Source organism: Puntigrus tetrazona, chromosome 14, assembly GCF_018831695.1.
Source record: "Puntigrus tetrazona isolate hp1 chromosome 14, ASM1883169v1, whole genome shotgun sequence".
In the NCBI taxonomy this organism is placed as follows: Eukaryota; Metazoa; Chordata; class Actinopteri; order Cypriniformes; family Cyprinidae; genus Puntigrus; species Puntigrus tetrazona.
The window spans coordinates 14,071,298-14,094,684 of record NC_056712.1 but is presented as its reverse complement, the minus strand read 5'-3'; the positions used below and the strand labels follow the sequence as shown (position 1 = coordinate 14,094,684).

General features: G+C 35.6%; 1 protein-coding gene across 1 annotated transcript in view; it reads right to left on the bottom strand.

Moving 5' to 3' along the window:
* Positions 1-23,387, bottom strand: part of fstl5 (follistatin-like 5) — a 102,208-nt gene that overhangs the window by 49,762 nt on the left and 29,059 nt on the right. The window contains 1 exon segment of the mRNA XM_043256608.1: positions 18,362-18,610. Coding sequence (XP_043112543.1) covers positions 18,362-18,610 — 249 coding nt within the window.

Sequence of the window (23,387 nt, the reverse complement as noted above, 5' to 3'; positions counted from 1 at the left end):
CTTGCATTCAAAGCGCATTCAAGGTATGTGTTTTATCATTTTGCATTCCCTAGGAATCAAACCCTAGACCTTGGCTTTGTTAGCACAAAAATGACAATGAACTCTAAATAGATGTCAATACCGAATCTCAACAGAACTGCACTCTTGACTGGAAACATTAAAAACATTGAATCTCTGCTTTTAAACACACACACACACACACACACACACACCTCAACAGATCAGCTGAATGGCTCCAAACAATCATTTCTCATTCTGAATGCATCCATGTTACAGTATTCATTCCTGAATGAAGCAGCGTTTTAAACGGATTAACTATTTAATGACTCACTCATAAAGACAGTTATTTGCTGCAACCTATTAACATAACTATGCTCAGTTATGTTTAATTTTACATTAAGAAATTTCATACATTTTGATGATTTAAAAAAAAAAAAGTAATTTTATTTGTTCAAACAGCTGAATCATTATGCCGATCAAAAATAACCAAAACTGCTGTCGTGACGATGATAATGGGCTGCAAAAAAAAAAAAAATGCTCTGTGTTATGCAAACATGGCAGAGGAGGACAGACTCTGTGCATTATTCTAGCGATCGTGTCAAGAGAAAGCGCTGGAAGGGTGTTAGGGACTTGAAACAGTTGCTGGAAACAACGGCTGGGAAGTCTTGTCAAAAAGCATTTGACAATATTTGAGATGTTTTTGTCATTATATGTAGCTCAGGTGGTGCAGTGTGGCTTCTTGTGAGAATACCGATGTTGTTTCCAGAGCATGAGAGATGGATAATGAAAGGCAGAAGCAGAAATGAAAGCAGGAGAGGGAGAAAGAAGGAGGTTGAGGAAAAGCAGCTGGTTTTAAAGACTGTCAGACTAGTTTCACTGACAGATGTCAAGTCAGTCACAGCTCATCTCCACATGACTGCACCACTAACTGCAATGTGTGTGTGATATACTGAGATATATGAATATATATATGTGCCTGAGCCTGGTGTGTGTGTGCGCTGATCATCTATAGCGTGCCACACATCACAAAATGGCCTCTATTTGACAAGCCACCGTGGCAGGAAAGCTTCCTTCCTTAGAAATGGCAGAATGAATAAAAGATAAATGGCTGTCTACCATCTACCTTGCCCAGAGGAGATGAAGGTCAGTGTCGTCAAACCTGTGTGTGTGCGCGTGTACGTTTGCACACGCAGCACATTAATATTCACTTTTTTCGGAACGCTGGCAAATGAAGAACTGCATGTCTTCTATCATATTCCAGAACTGCAGATGTGCGACCGAGGGTATACTCATACTGCATCATCCACCTGTGAATTGACAGCTGTACAGTTCTCAGCAATGTTGCAACCGCGCAGAAGGCAAACTCTAAAACGCGTTGAAAGCTGGAGATTTCTTGAATCAGAGCTACGTGAATGAGCTGCGTTTCAACAGGAGCCCATCTGCCTGTGCTTTGATTTTCAGTGTGGACTGACGCTGTGAGAAATCTTGTTTGTGGAAATACGCACCAAAGATAAATTTGCTGTACAGAGATATTATAGTGACACAACAGGGAGTTGAAAAAAATAATGACATCCAAAAATACAGTAACCCGCAGAGACCATGCAATACTTTTTTCTAGTCTTTTGTTTACTTGAGAACACTTATTTTTTCTTGTGATGTTAATTTAAAAGTTATCTTGGGGGCAAAACCATGTTGTGTTTACCTTTTGTTCTGTTAAAGCTTAAATATTTGCATCTTTAGGGCTGAAAGTCTTTAATAGATCCAACTTTGAGGAAAAAGTACAAACAAGTCCCTGAAATAACTTTAGTGAATATGTTTGGATGTGTGCATGTATAAGAAATTCAGGAATACAAGCCTAGTAAACCGATAATAATTTTTTACATTATGGCTGAAAATCTGTAAATTGACATAGAATGCGAACTACAATGCCCAAATAAATAAATAATAAAATTGTTTCTTTTAAATATTAGTTAATATATATGTAATCCCATAGTAAAAGTTTGATCTTTCTTATTCTTATTTATTTATTCATTTATTTGAAATGCATTTATTCAGGTTAGCAGCCAAACAAATGTGTAAAAGTACAAAATAAATAAATACAAAAAGACAGAATCTCAGTAATTAATTTGGTTCCACTCAGATGTATTTATATAACACAAAACATAATACTTTCAAAGCATCATAAAAAGGATAACATATGTAGGGGAGTACCATACCTAATGTCTCCTTATGCATATTCGTATGTTAACTACTCAGGCCGACAATTGCATTGAATGTGGGCGACTGGTAATTCACAAGCCCTGTTGTCATGACATTCAACATGATTTCAGTATTCTATGTGTGACAATGTGAATCTTTGTATGCCATATGTTACTTTACGCTCCATTTCACAATATATGGGGTGTATTCGAAAAGCCTGCCTGACAGAAATAGGTTTTACTTCATTACATAAATTAGAAAGAACATTTTTTTCGAAGAGCTCTGTCTATGCATTCTCTAAATTCTTCCCACAGAGAAGCACATTTACAAAGTTCTACAATGACCTTTCTGTCTTCATCCCTTAGAGGGTGTCTTATGGGTGAGGGCTATTAAATATATATATCCGTCCTCTAATGTACAACACAACTGGGACCTCTAGTGATATAGAAGGTCACTGATAATGGATCCATCATGCAACTGTTTCTCATCTCAGTAAACACGCGTTCACCAGGCCTGGTGGAAATAGCACACCGACCATTTCAAAAAAGAACCAAGATTTGGCCTCTTGTGTGCCTCTCCTGCATAAATGAAAGCATGGCAGCATTGCTCACATAGGACACGTGCACACAGGATCGTTGTGACCCATGGCACAGCAGCTAAAAGCGTGCCACGGCTGGTCGCTCATCCTGATGGGAATTCTGGTCATCATATTACTTTACAAAAGTCAGGAGCTGTGACAAACAAGTTTGTGATGGGCAATTCAAGACACGCCGACAAAGGAAAATGTGTTAGGCTGTGTCTAACAGACTGTGCATTGCTGATGTTAATTATAACTAGTGAAATCATTTCAAAGATGGATTGCTTGGAAATGAGGTCACAGCAATATACATTAACCCAAATATCGTCATGAACAATGTATGATGGAATCTACGTCGTCTCATGGTCTTAACTGCACTTTTTAGCAAAACACGAAATACGTACCAGCAAGTACATATCACCGCAGTTTCCAAAGAAATGAATACTACAGGCAGTAAAACTCAGACACATTTTATTTATTTTACTACAATTTTACAGAGTTTTGATTAATAAAGCGTAATTTTCACACAATTACTTAAAGAATATCACGTGACATCAAAACAATATTAATCTACTGGGAGATTTGTTAGAGGAGCATGTTAGCGTAATGCATATCCAGCTTTATATCTGTGTGCTTTCAAAGAAGTCATGATACAGCATCAACTTTTAGTGACAGTCGTAATTACTATACGTATTTAACGTAATAAAAACACAGCAGTAGGTACCTGTATCAACATAATAAAACGTGCCAGCGTTCACATATTGAACCTGTGTTTTAGCACCTGTAAGTAGACATTTCTCTTTAAAACTGTGGCGAAACGTCCAGAAAGGTACAGAAAAGTGCAAAGAGACTGGGTTCATCAATGCTTACTACTAAATCTACTTGTCTAATACTAAATCTTTTGTTTAAAATTTAATGTGATTTAATATAATTTTGTGCAAGTATATATATATATGAAAATTTAATTTGCAAAAAAAGATAACACAGATGTTTCTAGAAATCAAGTTTTTTTATTGCGCTTTTCAAGTAATATCAGTCAAACTGCAGTTGGGTTGTTTTGATTATACATTCAAAGATGGTCTCGATTGCTTACATTGAACTTCTATCGTGTTTGCTTTCTCAATTCAAATTGCTTAAACTGGAATTTGAAAAGTATTCTCAGTTCAATTTTGAATGACATACAGCCTCACACTTCACCATCTGACTATGCGCCAGAGCCTCTTAAAACTGTTTAGAACATATTCTTGGACAAGCATTACACAAATGCATTGCTAAGCGCAAAGACTTTTAGTACAAGTCATAAAAGCACTCTCAAGTGGACTATGATTTACTTTGAAGTACAACTTGACATGTCCAGGCAACCTAGAGGAATGACAGAGGAGAAAAATCTGATTGATCTATCCTCATTTGAAATGGGTTTAGAAGGCCACCTGCATTCATGCATGTGATGCATTGGAACCTGATTCACTTTGAATACCATGCTAGTAAATCTAGTCAGATCACATGCAATTGAGTCTTGTCCAAAGGTGGGTGTAGAATGGCGGCATTAATAAAAAGCAGCTTGAGGGACAGATAATTACCATTAATGAGCCAATCTGTTCATTTAGATAATTACGAGGGAATAATAACCTCATTAAGAAATAATAACAAAATGGACATGCTGTAAGTCATTATTTTAGGTGAATATCACAGATAAAATATCATCACTCAGTTGAGATCTCTTATCAGTGCCTGTAATGTTACACGCTTCTTGACCTTGTCTGTCTAGCTAGATTTTAAAGGACCCCAACTGGAAAATTCTTTCATAATGTCATTTGAAAACTTTCAGCAGTCTTCAGTGGACCACACAAAATGAGATCTCAGCTGTTACCAATCTGTAATTTTAGTAACAAAAACAGGCACTATCTATCTATCTATCTATCTATCTATCTATCTATCTATCTATCTATCTATCTATCTATCTATCTATCTATCTATCTATTATTTTCCAAAGCTCACAAGGTAATATCATTCAAATGAGACACATACACAAATATTTTCTTTGCTAGTGTTATAGTTTGCAGAGTGTGATGAAAATGAAAGCAAAGCAACTTTTCTGTCTTGCAAGTAGGTGCTGATTTTATGAGATTTTTTAATGCTGATTTTAACTTTTAATGACGCCAGATGTTTCTCTTCGTAAAATATATTTAAGCATATGGATATAACAAAACATATTTAAAAGAATAGCATACGAAACCTCTTTTGGGATGAACCCTAAAAGCAGCTGGAAATATTTTTTGTTAACTCCATTCCTACAATTCTTTTCATTTTTCTTTACATTTTATGCACTGTTGTATTGATGCCACGTGAGCTGCTCAGATCGGTGTAACAGCAGTACGGTCTACATCGCTCTACATACTCTATACATCAAACGCACACACGGCTTCAGTCTCTGCTTCGGTCTGAGGTCGCTGACTCCGCTTTTTAAGGGCACGGGGGCCAGTGCCATTGCTGTCAAGTTCTGGCGCTGCAGAAATGGACGTGTGAACGCAGTGGGCTGTAAAGTCTGCTCTCACTCTCTCGCTGCGCCTGACCACCTAACATCTCACTGGAGAATTTCACAGGCAGTGCATTCAATAACAATCTACCTGCTGCTGGATATCCATATGAGTTGTTGCAATGACAAATTTACAACTTGCCTGGCAGACTATTATTCAGTCTTTCTCAGTGTGAGTGTGTGAGTGGAAAACTTTGCATTTTCCTAGTTGTCCTGTCCTTTTCCTGTTTCCCCCTCCCTCCCTCATCTTCATTGTTTTTGTCTCTCTCTGTCTCAGTAGTGCTGCTTTATTCTACATAAAGTAAGTCATCTTCTCCAGCTGTCTACCTCTCGTTTCACCTCTAATTTGATTTCCACACTCTCTTTTCTCCTGTCACTGGTTCTTTCTATTCTCTTCTCTTACCCCTGTCCCTTTATCTCTGATTTCTCACTTTCGCAGACGCTGGTGCACCTTTGAGGAGCTCATTACCTGCCGGCAGACGCGGATGTGGCTTCTCTTCAGGCTGGAGGTGACAGTGACATTAAAACAGCTCAGGGTCTTATTATCACTCTTCTAAAACTGCAACTGAACAACCTCTTTCTCCTTCTCGCTCTATCTGTATCTGTGGTGTAAGAAATATAACAATGTTTATATATTACATTTTTTTGTGAATTGACGGTATTCAGATTTTGTAAAGCCTCAAGTAAGCTTAGAAAAAAATCGGACAGTTTGTCAAACATTGTGGCTGCAATTTGAAAAGTAGTAATAAAAAAACATTTAACATCTCATTAAACATAACATTGAGAAATCACATTGAAACAGCAGCTTTTTCCATTCAACAAGTGTGAAATTTTGTATTTAAATCTTTTTAAATATACATTTAAATTAAATGAAAACTTTAATAATAAAGTATAACGTATAACAACACATACACACATATATAAGCAAATTAAAGCTTTATTTAAATAATAAAATGTATATTTATAAAAACTCAAAAAATCTATTGAATAAAAATTCAATGACTCACTTTTGATCTTCTTGAATAACTCTGTTCTTTTTTAAATGAATCAGTTGAGTGAATAATTCAATTGATCAAAGACAGTCATTTGTTGCCATCTACTGGCATCGGTTGAAATAGCAGTCCAAAGAAACAGACGGGCACTCTTTCTGAACACTCTTTGTGCATTAGATTTCTACACATAAAATTTAGCTACATTTTTGTAATGATAAAAATATGTACAACAAAATGTCATAACATTGCACCTGTTGAAATTGAGTTTGTGTGAGAAGTTCAATACCATATTTACAGGGAAAATCGAGCCAACTTTGAAGCACTCAGTGTATATATTTATTAAAACACAGCAGTTTGCAGTTAATAAAACACAAGGCCACATCACAATATCGATTTTAATTTGATTTTGCAGACTCAAGTACCGTACTCTAGCCAGTTTTAACAAGGTCAGTGGAAGCGAAATTCACAGTTTAACTGCTGAAGGTCCCCTACACACACAGAGGAACTGACTTTGACAGACATAACGAGTGAGAGGCTGACAAGGCCATCTCGTCAAGAAGAACAATATTTTGGCATAGCTTGGCCACCCTGAGGGTCGTGACAGAGAGAGACTAGATATGAGAGGAGGACAGAGAGATTTCTTAAGGCTATGTCATTCTCTTCTTCTGTGTGGGGCTGTTTTTAGGCACTGGTATCAGATGAATCCGTGCCTCTGTTGTGGTCAAGAATGCTGCGATTGAGGACTAGCGAAAAGCAGGTAGAAGAAGAGATATATTACCTGATACCATCAGCAGAAGAGGGGATAAACAAGACAAAGAAGCACCATCTGTTGTATTCAGAATAAATTTGTGACAGAAGGAGGAACAACAAGCTTCCTGATCTTATAGGTTTTGTCAGAGGAAGGAGAAAACAATCATATAAGAATAACCAGAGAGCCAAACCAATAATAATACAGTACAATACGCAAGTACGAATATTTATCAAACTGTAGGTCGGCTGAAGGTCGTTAGAATTCTTCTAATTCTACTTTTATTTTCTGCATTCTGTTTATTATTCAACTACTGTTAATTACTTTCTCAATTTCATTTTGAATGGCACAAAATGCGGACAGTACTAGCAAAAGTGTACAGCCCACATATGAATTTACAAACACCCAACAGATCATCCATGAGCGCAATCAATCCCTCTACCAGACCCAAGGTCACACAAAATCAATATTACTGTAGATGCTGACCCAAAACACTCACACACATTCAAGCACACACAGACACGTGCCTTATTAATGTCCCTCTAAATAAGAAAACCGATACAAACTTGTTAAAGCAATCAGCGTTTGTCAAGCTTTCAAAAAATACACGAGTGAGAGTACATGCCCCCCAAAGATGCCATTCAAAACTTCAATGGTTGTATGTTGCCCTTGGTTTGCCCTCAAATCTAAAGCTGACCTAAAAAGCCATTTATGTATCTCAGCATTCTTGACAATCATAGGACATCCCATTCATTTAATGTGTGTCCAAAAATGGGCTCAGCCCACTGTGGCATTGGGCCTGCGTGTAATCAGACTGCTGGTGATAAACGAAGTAATCTGTGGTATTGGCAACCCGCTCACTCATGCTTTCTTTTTGTGTTGGCTGGTTGGGAAGGACTGTCAGTCAAACTGATGGGGCTGTCCAGCAGACGCTCTTCACAGCGCTCTTATGGGAGAACTGCAACAAACGTCCTGGGTTTTAATCAAAGCACCAGCCACTTTTCTTTTTGTAATGTATTAAATTGACATTCACAGGTTATTTACAATGTGACTAACAACAGCCTTATGTGGAATGTGAAAAATTCGGCCTAATGGCCAGGTCGATCTTAGACACCATTTATTCAAAAACTTCTTGAACAAGTCTCTAACTCACCAAGGCTGCATTTATTTGATCAAAAACGGAAAAGAAAATAAGAATATTGTTAAATTGTACAACAGATTGTTTTCTATTGTATCGTAATAGATTTTCAAATGTAATTAATTCATGTGTTGGCAAAGCTGTATTTTCAGCATCATTTCTCTAATCACAGTGTCACATGATTTTTCAAAAATCACAGACCACAAAACCAGTCATGGTGGGTCCCTTTTTAAAAATGTATACATCATTTGAAAGATAAATAAATAAGCTTTGTTTATGATAGTACAATATTTGGCTGAAATACAACTATTTGAAAATCTGGAATCTGAGGGTACAAAAAAATCTAAATATTTAGTTAGAAATGCATATTACTAATCAAAAATTTAGTTTTGATATTATTTATAGTAGGAAATTGACAAAATATATTCACGAAACACTTAATATCCTAATGAATTTTGTCATAAAAGAAAAATCTATAAATTTGACCGATAGAATGTATTTTTGCCTATTGCTACAAATATACCCAATGCTGATCCTCTTATTATCATTAATGTTGAAAACATCTGTGCTGTATATGTAAAACTACAGTACATTACATATTGTGGCCTGCAGTTATTTTGATTCAAGGGTCCATGGTGAGCATTCTGAAAAATAATCACCCATACGGCCTGAATAATGAACACGTGACCATTAATGCGCTCTGAAGGCCAACATAAAAACATGAAAAAGCCGTGACAATCAAAGGGGAGCAAAAGTGTTTTATCTCACAGGATCAAAATAACTGTCACGTGTCAAAGTGCTTGATATCACCTCATAAACATTAAAGGCTCTACAGTATTTTCATACTGGCTGTGCAGACATTTGATATTCAGTTACCCATAATGCGCCCAATGCTGTTTCTTTGATGGATAAAGGCAAGGAGTGAAACATTGAACGGCTGTCATTACAGAGTGACGGTGGAGGCCATCATATAAGAACAAAGGCAAACAGTCACCAGAAGATCTTCTACGGTCTTTACTACTATGGCATTTTTGTTATCACAGCAAACTTAATGCTGAGTGACTCGACTGATAACAAAACCACAATCCCTTGCCCTTTCAAAAGAGTGTGAAAGTTTTATCCAATCTGAGCTCCTCCACTCTATATACTGTAGGAGGAAGTGTGTGATTCTACAGATAGGAAGGATGACAGAAAGGTACATTTTTCTCCCCAGCCTCATATATACATTCTCTCCTTGAACTTTTCTGCACAATCTGAGATGTGAATAAATGCCTTCGAGCACTTAACATAGTGCTGGAGTCAGGGGAATGAACACATGACCTCTATCTGACTGTGTAGAAGTTGTGGCTTCATAGAGAAATAATAATAATAATAATAATAATAATAATAGCCAGTATAGTATCAGCTCCACCAAATGAAACAAACTAATGAAACAAACTAAAAATAACTGATGAATGGATGAGTACATAACAGGATGACGAATTTACACGAACTGCAGTAATTATATGTATGCTAATATATTCATTAAATTCAAATTTAGATCAGTTAAAATATAATAAATGTAGAGAATTAAAGCAACAATTATATGCATGCAAATATATTTTAAATCAAATAAATCCTGTTTTCTACCTCAAATTGAATTCTGAAATTTAATTAGTTAACATACACTTAATGTATTGAATTAAATTAATATTTTTATGCTGATATATTCAAATATATTTTAATATATTAGCATAACATTTCCAATTAGCTTTAAATTTCCAATTCACCCTTCTGCTACCTTAAATGAAATACTGTAATTGAATTAAATATATATATGTATTAAAATAATTAGATTAAACAGACTCCATATGAATTTTGCATAATGAATAACCCTTTTGGATTTATAGGCATAGCACAGAGATCATTTAAAACCAAAGGTGAGACAACTATAGAATAAAATACGTCTTAACATGACAAGCTGACAGCAATCCACCTCAAACATCTCCAGAGGTTTTAGCGTCTGACAGTAACGGCGGGTAACACCCAGAGTGTTCATCTTTCGCACTGATGAGCTAACCGGCCTGTTACCACATTCTAGCTAGGCAAGAGTGATTGTCCTCCCCTAGCTTATTTCGCTGCTTTGCTAAGATTGATGACAGCAGCCGTCGGGTTCTAGACGAAAAGATCCATGAGACAATTCCGAACCTCAATTCCCCATATGACAGCAATTCAACACAAAATGGGCCATTGACTTTTTTCCTTTAAGCAGTCCAATTCAACCAAACATCACTATGGCTAAATGCACAGAATTCATCTTCATTCCAGTGCAATAAGAGAGGTGAGATGTCCCATCCATCTACCCATAGACCAAAGTATGTCCGTGACGAAATAATATCATATTCTTTGGGCGGCTAACCAAATTAGTAGATCTAAATTGGGACAGAGCATCTCCATCAAGACAACGAGTCAATTATCTTAAATGTTATGTCTTTACTAACTATGCCATCCATCTTCTTTCCACTCCTTTTGTCTTATTAAATAAATCACTAAAAAAGGTGAACGGCCCAAGAGTTTTCTTCATTTTCCTACATGTTTCATCATAAGGGGAACATCAAGGTTTCCAGGTTTTCTCCGGTCTAAAAGTGGCTACTACACCTGTCGACTACACCTGATTTTATTATTAAAAAGGACGAGTGAGGACTTTGAAGCCTTCAGAATCAGATGTAAGGAGAGCACTTCAAAAAGCAGATTGCATTCAGCTTTATCATTAATGGCTTCAGCTGATGATGGGATTTACAGTTTCAGAAGATCCCACAGAGAAACCCTTTTTGAGTAAAACTTTCAAACAACCCTGAAGTGTCAAAAACTGTGTAAAAAAATGATTTCACAAAAACTGATCTGTTCTTTTATTATATTTTACTTAATAGTTTATAGAGTACAAAACAAACAAACAAAAAACATCCTTATTGAGATGCAACCATCAATCCTTTTGTGTCAAAGATAAAGAAATGAAAAATGTTTGATTAATTTAAGGTGAGATTCATTTTAATTATATTTCCAAGGTTTTAAATATCTGTGAAATTTTTTTAACAAATATCATTATATTATTAGAAAGTCACAATACACTGTACAAAGTACTGCTAATAAAACACATATTATTGGAGTAATGAAAAAACTTCAAAACTTATTCAGTATTTTTTTTTTGGTTTAGAACCTGAAATAAATAATAAAACACAGATACCAAATATCAAAATCAAATATAAAACACTTGAATTCTGCACAAAGGGCATGTATTCCAATCACTGTAAGTATGCGTTAATTTGTAATGTAATAAAATTAAATAAAATGTGTTTCATGTTCATGACCCGAAAAAAAAAAAGATCTTACATAAGGGCTATATTTTTAAATAAATATAGGCATAGCTGTATTTTTTTTATTTTTTGTACAATGCTCTTAAAAAGTGGGGTTGTTAAGATTTTTTGAACTGTTTATTGCACAAATTGAATTGGCAAAAAAAAATGATTTCCTTTCACACAAGCTGCTTTAATCTGTTATTATAGCCTCACTTAAAGCTTACAGAGTAAAAACGACCATCCTCATCAAGCTGTACCAAACCTTGTGTTTTTGTGCCTGGCTTGATGATTTTAGAGTCTTAATAAGGTTTTGGTGCAGATGTGATTGTGGTGATGCTGCTTTAATCCTGCGCACGCTGCATGCGGATGATCAGATAATCCCGCGGGGGTGGGTTGAAACGTTTAATCACGCCTCCTGGAGCTTCGCCATGCATGACCTCATCCTTACCTCTACAGCTTTACTCAAATTACAGAGCAATTAAAATCAGAGCAGAGCTTACAGTGCATTACAGATATGTTCATTTTTAAATCTTATTTATTAAAAAACAGTTTTCTATGTAGCCGAAAACAGTTGCTTCAAAGCGATGCAAGATCTGGATGTGTTTACATCATAAAAAAGGCTGGAATCTTGCAACAGTCTTGGTTTTTATAGCGCAGATGTCTTGTTTTCTGGAGGATGTCAGTTCTTTTCACACTAGACATCAGTTTAGAACTCGTATATCTGCGCTGACAGAAGTTCTGAAGTTGGAAGTTGGAAGGTATGGGATGTTGGCTGGTACAACATAAACTACACATGAACCCAAAACTTCCTCAAGGGCAAATCAATATTAGCATAAAAGCTCAGTATAATTCATTTCCCAAGTTCCAAACCGTTTTGCACACAGCTTTGTCCAGCTTTCTGAGTATGCTCAAGCTCGTATGAGTGCAGGTGAAAGAGTTTGATATATTACCTCCTAGTAAACAATTCTATCTGAAAGTTTGACTTTGCATGCATGCTGTTGTACAAACACTGTTCGCAGATACAAAAAAACCCAATTTCCATAGACTGGCCATGAACATTGCGTGGACTGTCACAAAATGTATTCTTTGAATTAATCTTTTTAAAAACTTTCTTTTCGAATCTGTACACTTTTTTTATCTGCGCTTCTTAAAACTAAAGGTTCTATTTTGGCATCAATAGTTCAACAAAGACCCTTTACCATGCATGAAAACTTTTTATTAAAGGTTCTTCTACAAATGAAAAAGGTTCTTTAGATTATAAAAATGTTAATAAATTGATAAATTGTTCCTTTAAGAACAGTTGACTAGTTCTTCCATGGCATCGCTGTGAAAACCCCTCTTTTCTAACCTGTATTTTTAAGAGTATAGTACTATTTCACCATGTTGTTTGTGCCATCATTTTTTCCCCCCAAGTAACAGAGAACAATATTGAAGAATTTTCACACAGCTGTCAAAAAACCCCCCAAACCTTTATATAACTTGTGCACAATATTTTGTCTTCTGACATCATAAAATAGCTTAGCGTGAAGAACAGACAAAATTATTGTTCATTTAATATATTTTATTAATTTATTGTGTTATTTTATATTTTAAAACATTATTTATATTTTTATTTGTAAATTTAAATAACAATTAGCATTTATAAGCTCTGATATAAGCTCTGTGTGGACATTGGTTCTTGAAAACCAATATTTTTTCAGCTGTTTAAAGAGCGTGTTAGTAATATGCTTCTATAGGCAGGTCCGCAATGCATTTACATTTTGCTTATAACACAAACAGAGATGCACAGCAGCACACAAACATGCTAAATATTACAAATATAAGGATTACAATGTAAGAGATTATTATTGCGTTGGTTACATAAATATAAAAATGCCTACATGTGATAATGTATAGTCACTGAAAGTATCAGAATTAAGCTACCTTTTTTCTCGTGCACAAGCAGCTCTGTTTCCTCTCTGGAGATGCGTTCAGTCTTTGCTCTTGCAAATTCGGGCGTTTAAATATCCATCATGGCGCAAGCACAACTGGCTTTTAAGGGAAATGAGAGATGAGACTCTGATTGGTTTATTGCACATTATGCCCAAAACACACCCATTTCACATTTAGAGAATAGGGACAACAGTTTTGGACCATACGCCGGACACGCCGACTGTTTTTCCCGTTGTTAAACTGGCAAAAGTGGATTTGGACATGCCCTAAGTGCACCATGCGCTTAATTCATTTAGACCATTAGACTGTTTAAACCATGCGCTTAGATTGTTAAAATAGGGCCTTAAATGTCTGTAGAAATCCACTTTTAGGGAAAATGAATGAACATGCCTGTTTTTGAAGTTGCAAGGAACATATCAGTGAACAGACTCTGGAACACATACAATCAGCACATACTCATTAGAGTAAATCAAGTTTCCCTATCTGTTTCTCATGGCCTCAGTGCTTTTTTTAATTCACAGTTTATCCCTTTAAACCACGTCTCAACATCCAACAGGTAGCGTGGTCCCTAATAGGCTCATTAGCAGTAGGAGGGATGGCTCGGGTGGGTCTCTCTCAGAGGACACCACAGCTGTCTCCACAGGGAGAGCACTTTAATTAGATGTCACACAGCACAGGAGATGAAGACGCATTCAATTCTCTGAGGTACAGGGTTTGGCTGACAGGCTAAAGAAATGACATGTCTGGTCACGGGCACCAAGCCATGAGGGGTGCTGCATGTGTGAATTTTAAAATATTTCCATTCTTGTGAACCGGCTTTTGTTTAAAAACAAAACAAAACAAAAAATCAAAAACACTATAAAAGGGTCAATGGAATAAAAGGGTGTCAGCAAAAAAGAAACGGTAAAAACTTTTAATACGTTGTAGTTAACATCTTAAAAACAAACGTTTTAATACAGTTTATTATATAATTTAAAAAAAATGCATATGCAATGAATTTGTAATATATTTGAAAATAAATGAATAGGTAAAATGACAAAGATGTGTTATTACATGTATACCACGTATAATTAAGATTTTAGATTTTTAACTATACCACACAAGTTTGTGTCAGTAACATTTTTGAAAGAAGTGTCTTTGCTCACCAAGGTTGCATTAACATTTTTTATATTAATATATTTTAAAACGCAATTTATTCCTATGATGCGAAGTTGAATTTTTAGCCTCATTACTCCAATCTTCAGTACATGATTCTTTAAAAAACATGCTGATTTGCTGCTCCATAAGCAGCGTCAGTTTAAAAAAATGGTTGTGCTGCTTTTTAACATTGAAAATGACTCTACTGATATTTTTGACTCCAAACTTTTAAACAGCGCTGGATATCTATCGACATCCGCACATTGATACTGAGCTTCCTTTTCCACTTCTTTCCTAACTTAACCATAACATTTGAGAGAACTCACATTTGAAGTCAGTCAGTCCTTTCAATTGTCAGCAACATCCAAAACAACAGAAGAAAAACACGTGAAAGGCTGACTGACGGCTGAATGGAGTTACATCAGACAGACCACAAGCTTCATTAACTCTTCATTCTCATGAAAGAAATTGAAATAATGGGGGAAAAGAATGAGATGAATATATCATCTCCAAAACAACTCAAACAACCCAAACTTACACAGTGTGTGGAGCAAAGTGCAGAATTCTGAAAGAGCCATTTAATTTCCCCAGTGCAAATAGTCATATGACGGGGAAGTCACTGGAATAAGGGACATAATTGAAGCTTAACAGACAGAGAAAGCTTAATGGGGGGATATTTTCCCCTAACAGTCAACGGCAAGAAATGAAACTTTTTTTCTCGCTCCGGCTGACAGTAAAGCTGTCTCTTGAGAAACGTCTGCCGATTGTTCATCATAAGTACTTTGAAAGTTTAAAACTTTGACTTGTAATATTCTTCCTTTTGTTTGATGTATTAAACAAGAGCAGCGGGGCACCACAAATCTTGGGGGTCCAACTTAAAACAATACGACAGGATAGCCTTTCATCCTATTCTGTGCTCATTTCTGTCCTCAAGAAAGTGTCACTGGGTGGCAAAAACCGGTGCAACGGTAGGACGGCCGAACAGGCAGACATTCCCCTGCCGCTGACGGCTGCCCCGTACGACAAGGAACAAAAGAGATTCCTCTGAATATAATGCTCTGTAATTGCACGAGATGTTCTGTTGGGCTCGAATGTATGCGAGCAATTAGAAAAGCATTTACAGTTTGCTTTGCCAACTCAACAGCTTGCATCCCATCGTTATCCAAACCGACTGCCTCGTGCCAAACCACACAGCCCTACAGGCACGCAAAATCCGAAACCTCATCCTTGGCTAGAGAGAACTCCTTCACAGCCTTCCCACTGGGACACGGAAGTTCTGTAGCCTGCAGCATATGCTCTGTGATGTTTTATTACTTAGTATTATGGCATCTACCCTGCTACTTCTCTTCTTTGCTCTGGTCAGCACATAGTTTGGGCAGAATCAGCAGTCTCTTGATGTTCCAGTGAGCTTTCATCCTGCTGTTTTTTTGGTTAATTTGCTCTGGCGTATGTACAGACCCCAAATCACTAGACTCTGACAATATCAGTATTTGTAAACACCACCTGGCCAGACAATCAAATGCCCTAAGAGACAGGAAAAATATCGAAGTGGTAAGGTGGAGTATAAAGGATGCATTAGAGAAGACTTGTATGCAGGGCTTTGACATTTAATTGGCCACTGCTGTGTGTGATGAGAGCAGAAATGGCAGGGTTTTTTTTTTTTTACACACAACAACAAAACGAATACTATTTTTTTGTACCTATGACAATGACACAACTTAATTGTGAAAAGGAACAAATATTTCACAGCAAAATCTTAGAATGGACATGACTGAATGCACTGATCTATACATAGTTTGAGTTAGATTAAATCCAATCCACGCATTTACTTGTTTGTTAAATATCCAAACACATTTATTTAAGAGCAAGACTTGTTTACAAAGAATATATCTTGCATTATTGTCTATCTTTTATTTCATACTCAAATCGAACAAAATGTAAAGAGGTTTGCACTCTGAAGTAAAAAAAAGCAATCTGGCAATGTGGCAGGAAAAATAAACTTAATAAAAGATATATCTCTCAACACAGTTTCCCTTTGAGTTTAATACATTTATCTTGATTAGATATTTGCATTGGAATGCAAGAGAAAAATAATGAATAAAAATATTTATTTTATTTTTTGTAAGATGCTCATTCGAATTTGATTTATTTCTCTACTCTCTACTCTTGTGTTGAGAGGAAAGAAAGAGACAAAGTGAAAGCAGAAAGCAGAAGAGGATTGTGCCGTCAAGGATCTACTCTCACAATGAAAGCTTTCCATCAAAGTTCATCAGCTTTTTTGTAGCCTCGTCAACCTTTTTTTTTCTGACAAAAAAACATAAAAAAAATGCTTAAAGTTCAGATAATGGTTGTCAGACTGTTATTTTGCTCACCAGAATAATTCTTTTTATTTATTTATTCTCTCAAATATCCTAAAAAATAAACACAAACATTACGGCATAAGTGCACCTGACATTGTGAAAACCATTAGGACCAATTTAAAACTCTGCAGATAATTAGAATGCATAATTATCCAATCTAATCATCTCACCAATTACCAACTTTCTACGATTTAATCTTCAAAGTTTCAACTGAGGTGAACAAACAATTTTCTACAGCCACATACATGATTGATAAAACCAAAAAAAAACAAATCATAACAAAACAAAAACTAATTAGACAAATACCCTGCAGGGGCGTGTTACACATTTACAAAAAGATAAAATTATTAAAACTATTTAAACAACACAGATTAATGAATATTCAGAGGGTAATTTCGCAATCAGTCATTGTGGTGTCTTCTGTGAAACTTTGATTTTCAGAACAATCATCTACCCTATAACCATGCATCTCTCCTCCTCTTGTACACTGATTGGCCCAAGCAGGTCAATATCATCATCTGACGACTGAGATTTGATTTGAGAGGGCATTTAGAGGTTTGATTTGTCAGTCAGGATTGCCTATATGCTTTCTAAATGACAGAGGAAGAGATTTTCTGCACATGGATGCTGTGGTTAAGGTGATGTACTGCATTCATAAGGTCGCCAGGCCTTCGCGAACTTGACAAAATTCAACACAGAGTCGTTTGGATGAAAAACAGCTGTAAGTGAACAAAATGTTTTCAAATATTTTCTAAGATATCATCTAGTTTTAAACCATTTGATATGATGGTCCATTAGACATTCGAACGGTTATAGCTTTTCATTCAAAATCATCTTTACAAATCTAAAGCTCTCAGATTTTTTTTAACTTATCCAGGAATTAAACCTAATGTATCAACCAGCAAAACAGTAATGACCATACAAATGAGCAACAATTCATGTTACACTGTTTCTGTTTCAAAGTGAAACGCAGTTCCCAGTTCTAAATCAGATTTTTACGTGCACAACATAATACGTTTCATTCATTAGTGGCCATTACTAGTCCATTAGTGTTGGACATAATTTCCGAGAATCACATCTTTCTTATTATGCCGAACAAAACAGCTTGTCTCTTTCTTGGAAAATATACTTGTCAAAAACATCTCCATTGCCTCAACGCACACATTAAGTTGTGCTGTTCTTATGATTCAGAATTCTTATCCATTCAGAGCTTACAAAAGCACATCTCTAAACAACTAAAGATAATCGCAGCATGCAAACAGTCAGTACTTGAAACACAAATCAAAATGTATGTATGTATATCTTTTAAAAAACCTAACCTGTACAAAAAAAGCATCAGTTGCAGCGAAAGTTTGTGAATAGACAATAACATACAAAACTACCATAACACAACATGCTGGTTCTTACCTTTGTAGAAGCATTCCTCGCTGTGCATGATGGTTATTCTCTGATGGGCCATACAGGAGGCTCTGTGAAGCTCACAGTGGTTCTGGTAGAGTTTGCCGTCAGATCCGCACACAGGTTTGTAATGTGGTTTGCAGCGCTCCAGACACTGACATTCTCCTTCACCTGTTTCTCGATCAACCACACAGTGCTTTCCCAAACCACAGTACTTATGTTCACAGGGCCCAGGAAAACCATTCTGACCAAAGAACCCTGCAAAGACATGTCAAAGAGAGGGGAAATCATGTAGATATTTTAATATTACGGAAATACGAACAAACGCACTACAGTATGCTAATTTGCCTGAACAACTAGAAGTCAATGCATTCTTTTATAGAGGGATCAAGGTGTAGATACGTTTTTCATCCCACACTTGAACACACTGAACATTACACTTACTGTAAAATGCAAAGCACAGTAAAAAGAGTAGAGCTAGAGTAGGTCATGAACAATCTCACGACCGTTTTGCCATGCATTTCAGTTGTTTTGTATTTGTGGTGTTTTGACAGTGCTGGCAGAGTTGAGAAACCCTGTGGAGGAAACAATCCCACTGCACTGATGATATGCGGGTTGTATGGGCTTCAGATGAAATATGTATGACGGTAATAAAACATAGCCTGAGCTCTAGCACGGTTCCTTTTATTATCAATTACAAAGATGTGAGCTCCACTCCTCCTTCAGCTGATCATTTCGTAGAGATTAAGAATTGAAAATGCACAGTCACGTTTCAGCTTTCAGCTCTCCTGTTAGACAATGGCAATTAAGTCTGAGAAAGGGAACTTAATAAATAAAGCTTGTATAAGCGTTTATAAACTCTAAGGGGTTCTATAAAAATGACAGAAGCATTTTTGTGTGTTTGAAAAGTTTCTTGTTAAAATGCATATAACCTTTTGAGTGCATTATTTTTGGATGTCTTTTACAGTCATAGTTATTTATTTATTTATTTTCCCCCAGTGACCAGAACAGATTTTGACCTTTCTTTTTTATGTGTAAAATATAATGTTTAAAGGTAGGTTAGGTCATTTTGGAGAGGCTAGCAATAGCAAGCTAGCTTTAAAAAAAGCATCAGATCCCATCCTCCCAGCAAATCACTCTATAAGCCACGGACAGAGGGATATGATTGGGCAGACATTTTCTGGATGCACGCCTTCCACAGATGATTTATAAATACATATATATATATATATATATATATATATATATTAGTAACATGGTGTCATTTGTTTACATTAGTTAATACATTAACTACTATGAACAAACAATGAACAATACATTTATTACAGTATTTATTCCACTTATTGTTAACATTAGTAAATAAAAATGCAATTATTCATTGTTAGTTCATGTTAGCTCACAGTGCATTAGCTAACAAACACAACTTGTAATTTAATGCAATAATTAGTAATTAGTAAATGCTGAAATTAGTCTTAACTAAGATTAATAAATGCTATAAAAATAATGTTTATTCATTTTTTTCTTATTAAGTAGTGTTGCTAACTAATGTTAACTAATACACACTATTTCCAAAGTTTTACCGATACATTTAAACTACTTAAGATTAAGATGATTATTTTTCAATGTTTTTATTGCAAAATTCATATTGTGTTATAGCATGTATAGCTGTATTTTTGTAGTTATTTTTACTTCATCAGAATATATGTCCAGTGTTGAGGGTAACACATTACAAGTAATGCAAGTTACGTAATCAGATTACTATTTTCAAGTAACACATTACTTTTTGATTTACAAGAAAATATATTTTACTAGTTACTTTTTCAAAAAAGTAATGCTAGTTACTTCCCATTTACTGACGGACAGGTTTTCTGTCGCCATGTTGAGAGAAATCAGAAGGTCAGAGGCATAGAGTAGACTTAATGTGATTGTGCATTAATTCATCTCACTTACAAAAAAACTGATTCATTAAAATGTATTAAAACGGTGAAATGTAAAAAAATGCAAACCTGCAATAATTAAATATGTTAATATAAATGTAAATGTATAAATCTAATTCCATTTTCACTAATGTCTTTGTTGCTGGCCTTCGACGATCTAGGTTATCCATACTAATAAGCAATTGTGCTGTATTGTTTTTTAATTGCTAAAGAGTATTGAAAAAGTGCTCATATTTAAAAAGTGAAAGTTTAACATGAAAGTACCTCAAAAGTAACTTAACACATTACTTTCCAGAAAAAGTAACTAAGTAACATAACAAGTTACTTTTTTAAGGGAGTAACACAATAATGTATTACTTTATAATAAGTAATTTCTCTGTTTATACAGAGATGTAAAAGTGTATGTGTGTGTATATATATATGTATACATATATATGCATGTATATATATATATATATATATATATATATATATATATATATATATATATATATATATATATATTTTATAAACAAACAATAGTAATTATATTGTCATTTAACGTAATTTTCTGTTGCATATACATATGAAAATCATGTTAAAAATAATCAAATTAAAATATAAACAAAAAATTACATATCGATTAGATTGCAAAATATGAAAGAAATTTGTACTCAATTACATTAGATAATTTTTTTCATACTTTTTACTTACAAAAGTATATGTAAATACAAACTAAACCATTCCATCAAGCTATGCATTTATATACACACACCTTTGCTGTCAAACATGGCATCTTTGTCAGTTCTATAATTCCAAATTTTATAATTGACACGTAAGCCAGCAAGACACTAAAATAAGTCAAATCCATAACACTCATGTTCAATACAGCACAGAAAATCAAAGTTTGTGAAGCATAAAAACACATATTTGTGATTTTATGTACAGTGGTCTTACATAGAGTTAGAGACCTTTTAGATGTGTGTAATTAAATGATGACCCCTTCATCAAGCAGCACATAATGAAGACCTTCTCACTGCAGGTTGTTGTAGTAAAAGGAGAAAATTGGCTTTTGCCAGCAGGGTGGACAGAAGCCAAGATAGCATCTGATTGGTATGCACACAGTGCCTTGCTGTGACCACGGTGACATCAAAGACAAATGACTAATTCAGTCGCAACGATTTGTTATTGATGAGTCAGCTTTTCAAAGAGAGAAGTGAGAGGCTGAGAGGCAGAGAAGGAACGCTTGATTCTGATGAAGGGTTTGGGTGAAGGTGTGGTGTCTGGCTTTCATCTGCCCAGCATCAAACATGGACTTTTCATCCCAGTAAAAGCCAACGCAAAACCTTCAACAGAAGGGCATACACAAGATTATCAAAGTCTGCACTAAAGTAACAGTACAAAGAATATTCAAAACACTGATCCAACATAAAGTTGACAGCAGCAAAGAGAGAAAATAACATTCTCATGACCTGAAGAGGTCAAAAGAAATGCAGCGGCCTTCATCGGGGAACGGTTCCTCTACCTGACACAGACGGCAAAGCCATGACTGAGTGATAACTGAGCTCCGCTCACCCGGTTGGTCTCCGAACCGAGTGTCATCCCTTAGGTGCTGATTATAGCAGATCCATGACATGCATGATAACTAATAAGAGCTCAGCACAGGGCTTCAGAGTCAGATACAGTCATATCTCTTCATACAGACGTTCATTCGAAGACTTCCAGACAAAATGAAAGAACGAGCACATCAGTTACTCTGTATTTGTGAAGATTTTATATTAGCTGTGAGAAAAAGCAACACATTGGGAAAGAATCACGAATGCTTGTCATATCTTAGCTGTTGTAATTGATATCCGTCTGCTCACAGCCATTTGTGATGATAAATGGAGAACTGTCTGCTCTCAGAAGTTAAAAGTCCTGTTTTTTTTCTGTCTAAACATTTGAAAGGAGACTTGCATCAAAAGATTTGGAGTTATAAACCAGTGGTATTATGTAATAATGTAAGTTTTTTCATTGATTTATAAGACTGTACTTAATTCCCTAAATGTGCAAAATACAGTCTTTGTTTGATAATTATCCACCTCATGGCTGGTTTGTTTGTTTTCTGTCATTATACTATGTTTTGAAATCTCTATTGAGAAAAATTAATAGGAACATAAATACCTCTGTAACAACACTGTTAAATGTCACCTAGAATCACTTTCTATACAGAATACTACACATCGCCTGAGAGTTAGATGGACAACTGTATATTGGTCTGCAACAAGAAAAGTGTTTTATTTTTCACATTAAAATTTAAGACAGTATTAAAACAGTTAGTAACATGTACACAAGATATCCCTGACAATACATACTGTTATCTGGGATGTGTTTCAGTTTTGTGCTTTAGGGACTATAACAATAATGTACTTTATTTGTTTTATTTACCAGATCAAACAATAATGAAATCTGATACAGCCACTGGGCACCTACGTTTTATTACTTTTATCTTTTAATATAAAATGACATTTTATATAGCCTTAGTCCAGCCTAAACATTAAGATTAATGATGCTGGTCAAAAAAAACTACAAAAAAAATCACTTTAGTTTCCCTCAGTGAATTTGGCATTAAAGTGTTTTTAAAGTCTGCGTAAAGTCTTTCAACAAGCGCTTGCATGAGCGGTGACACGCCAAACTTTCAGAGCCTTTGTTTAAACACATGGGTTTTGTCTTTTTCCTCTTAACACTGAGTCATCGTTTCATTCTCTTGTCACCACCAAAGGTGCGAGTCCCAGGCCATCTGATGTTTTCCAGCACAGAAGCCAGTCCTTAGGGACTCTGGGTAATGTAGTAAACAACACTCTGCAGCTTTCAGCTCGGCTTGCTGCAGCCCTTTAAGAAGCCTCTGTGGACTCTGCCGCTCCAAAACAGAGGAAACACATCCGGATAAACAGCCTTCAAACAATGCTTCAAACTCCTCATGAAAGACGACACAGAAACACGCTGCGCTCACCTGCCTGCCATTACTCCTCCATCTGCCGTGTCTTTACTGACTACTCTGCGATTCCTTTAAACAAACCAAATCTCTCCCGGAGTCGTTGCTGGAGCGCAGAATGAGATATCACAAAAAAACGACGGCT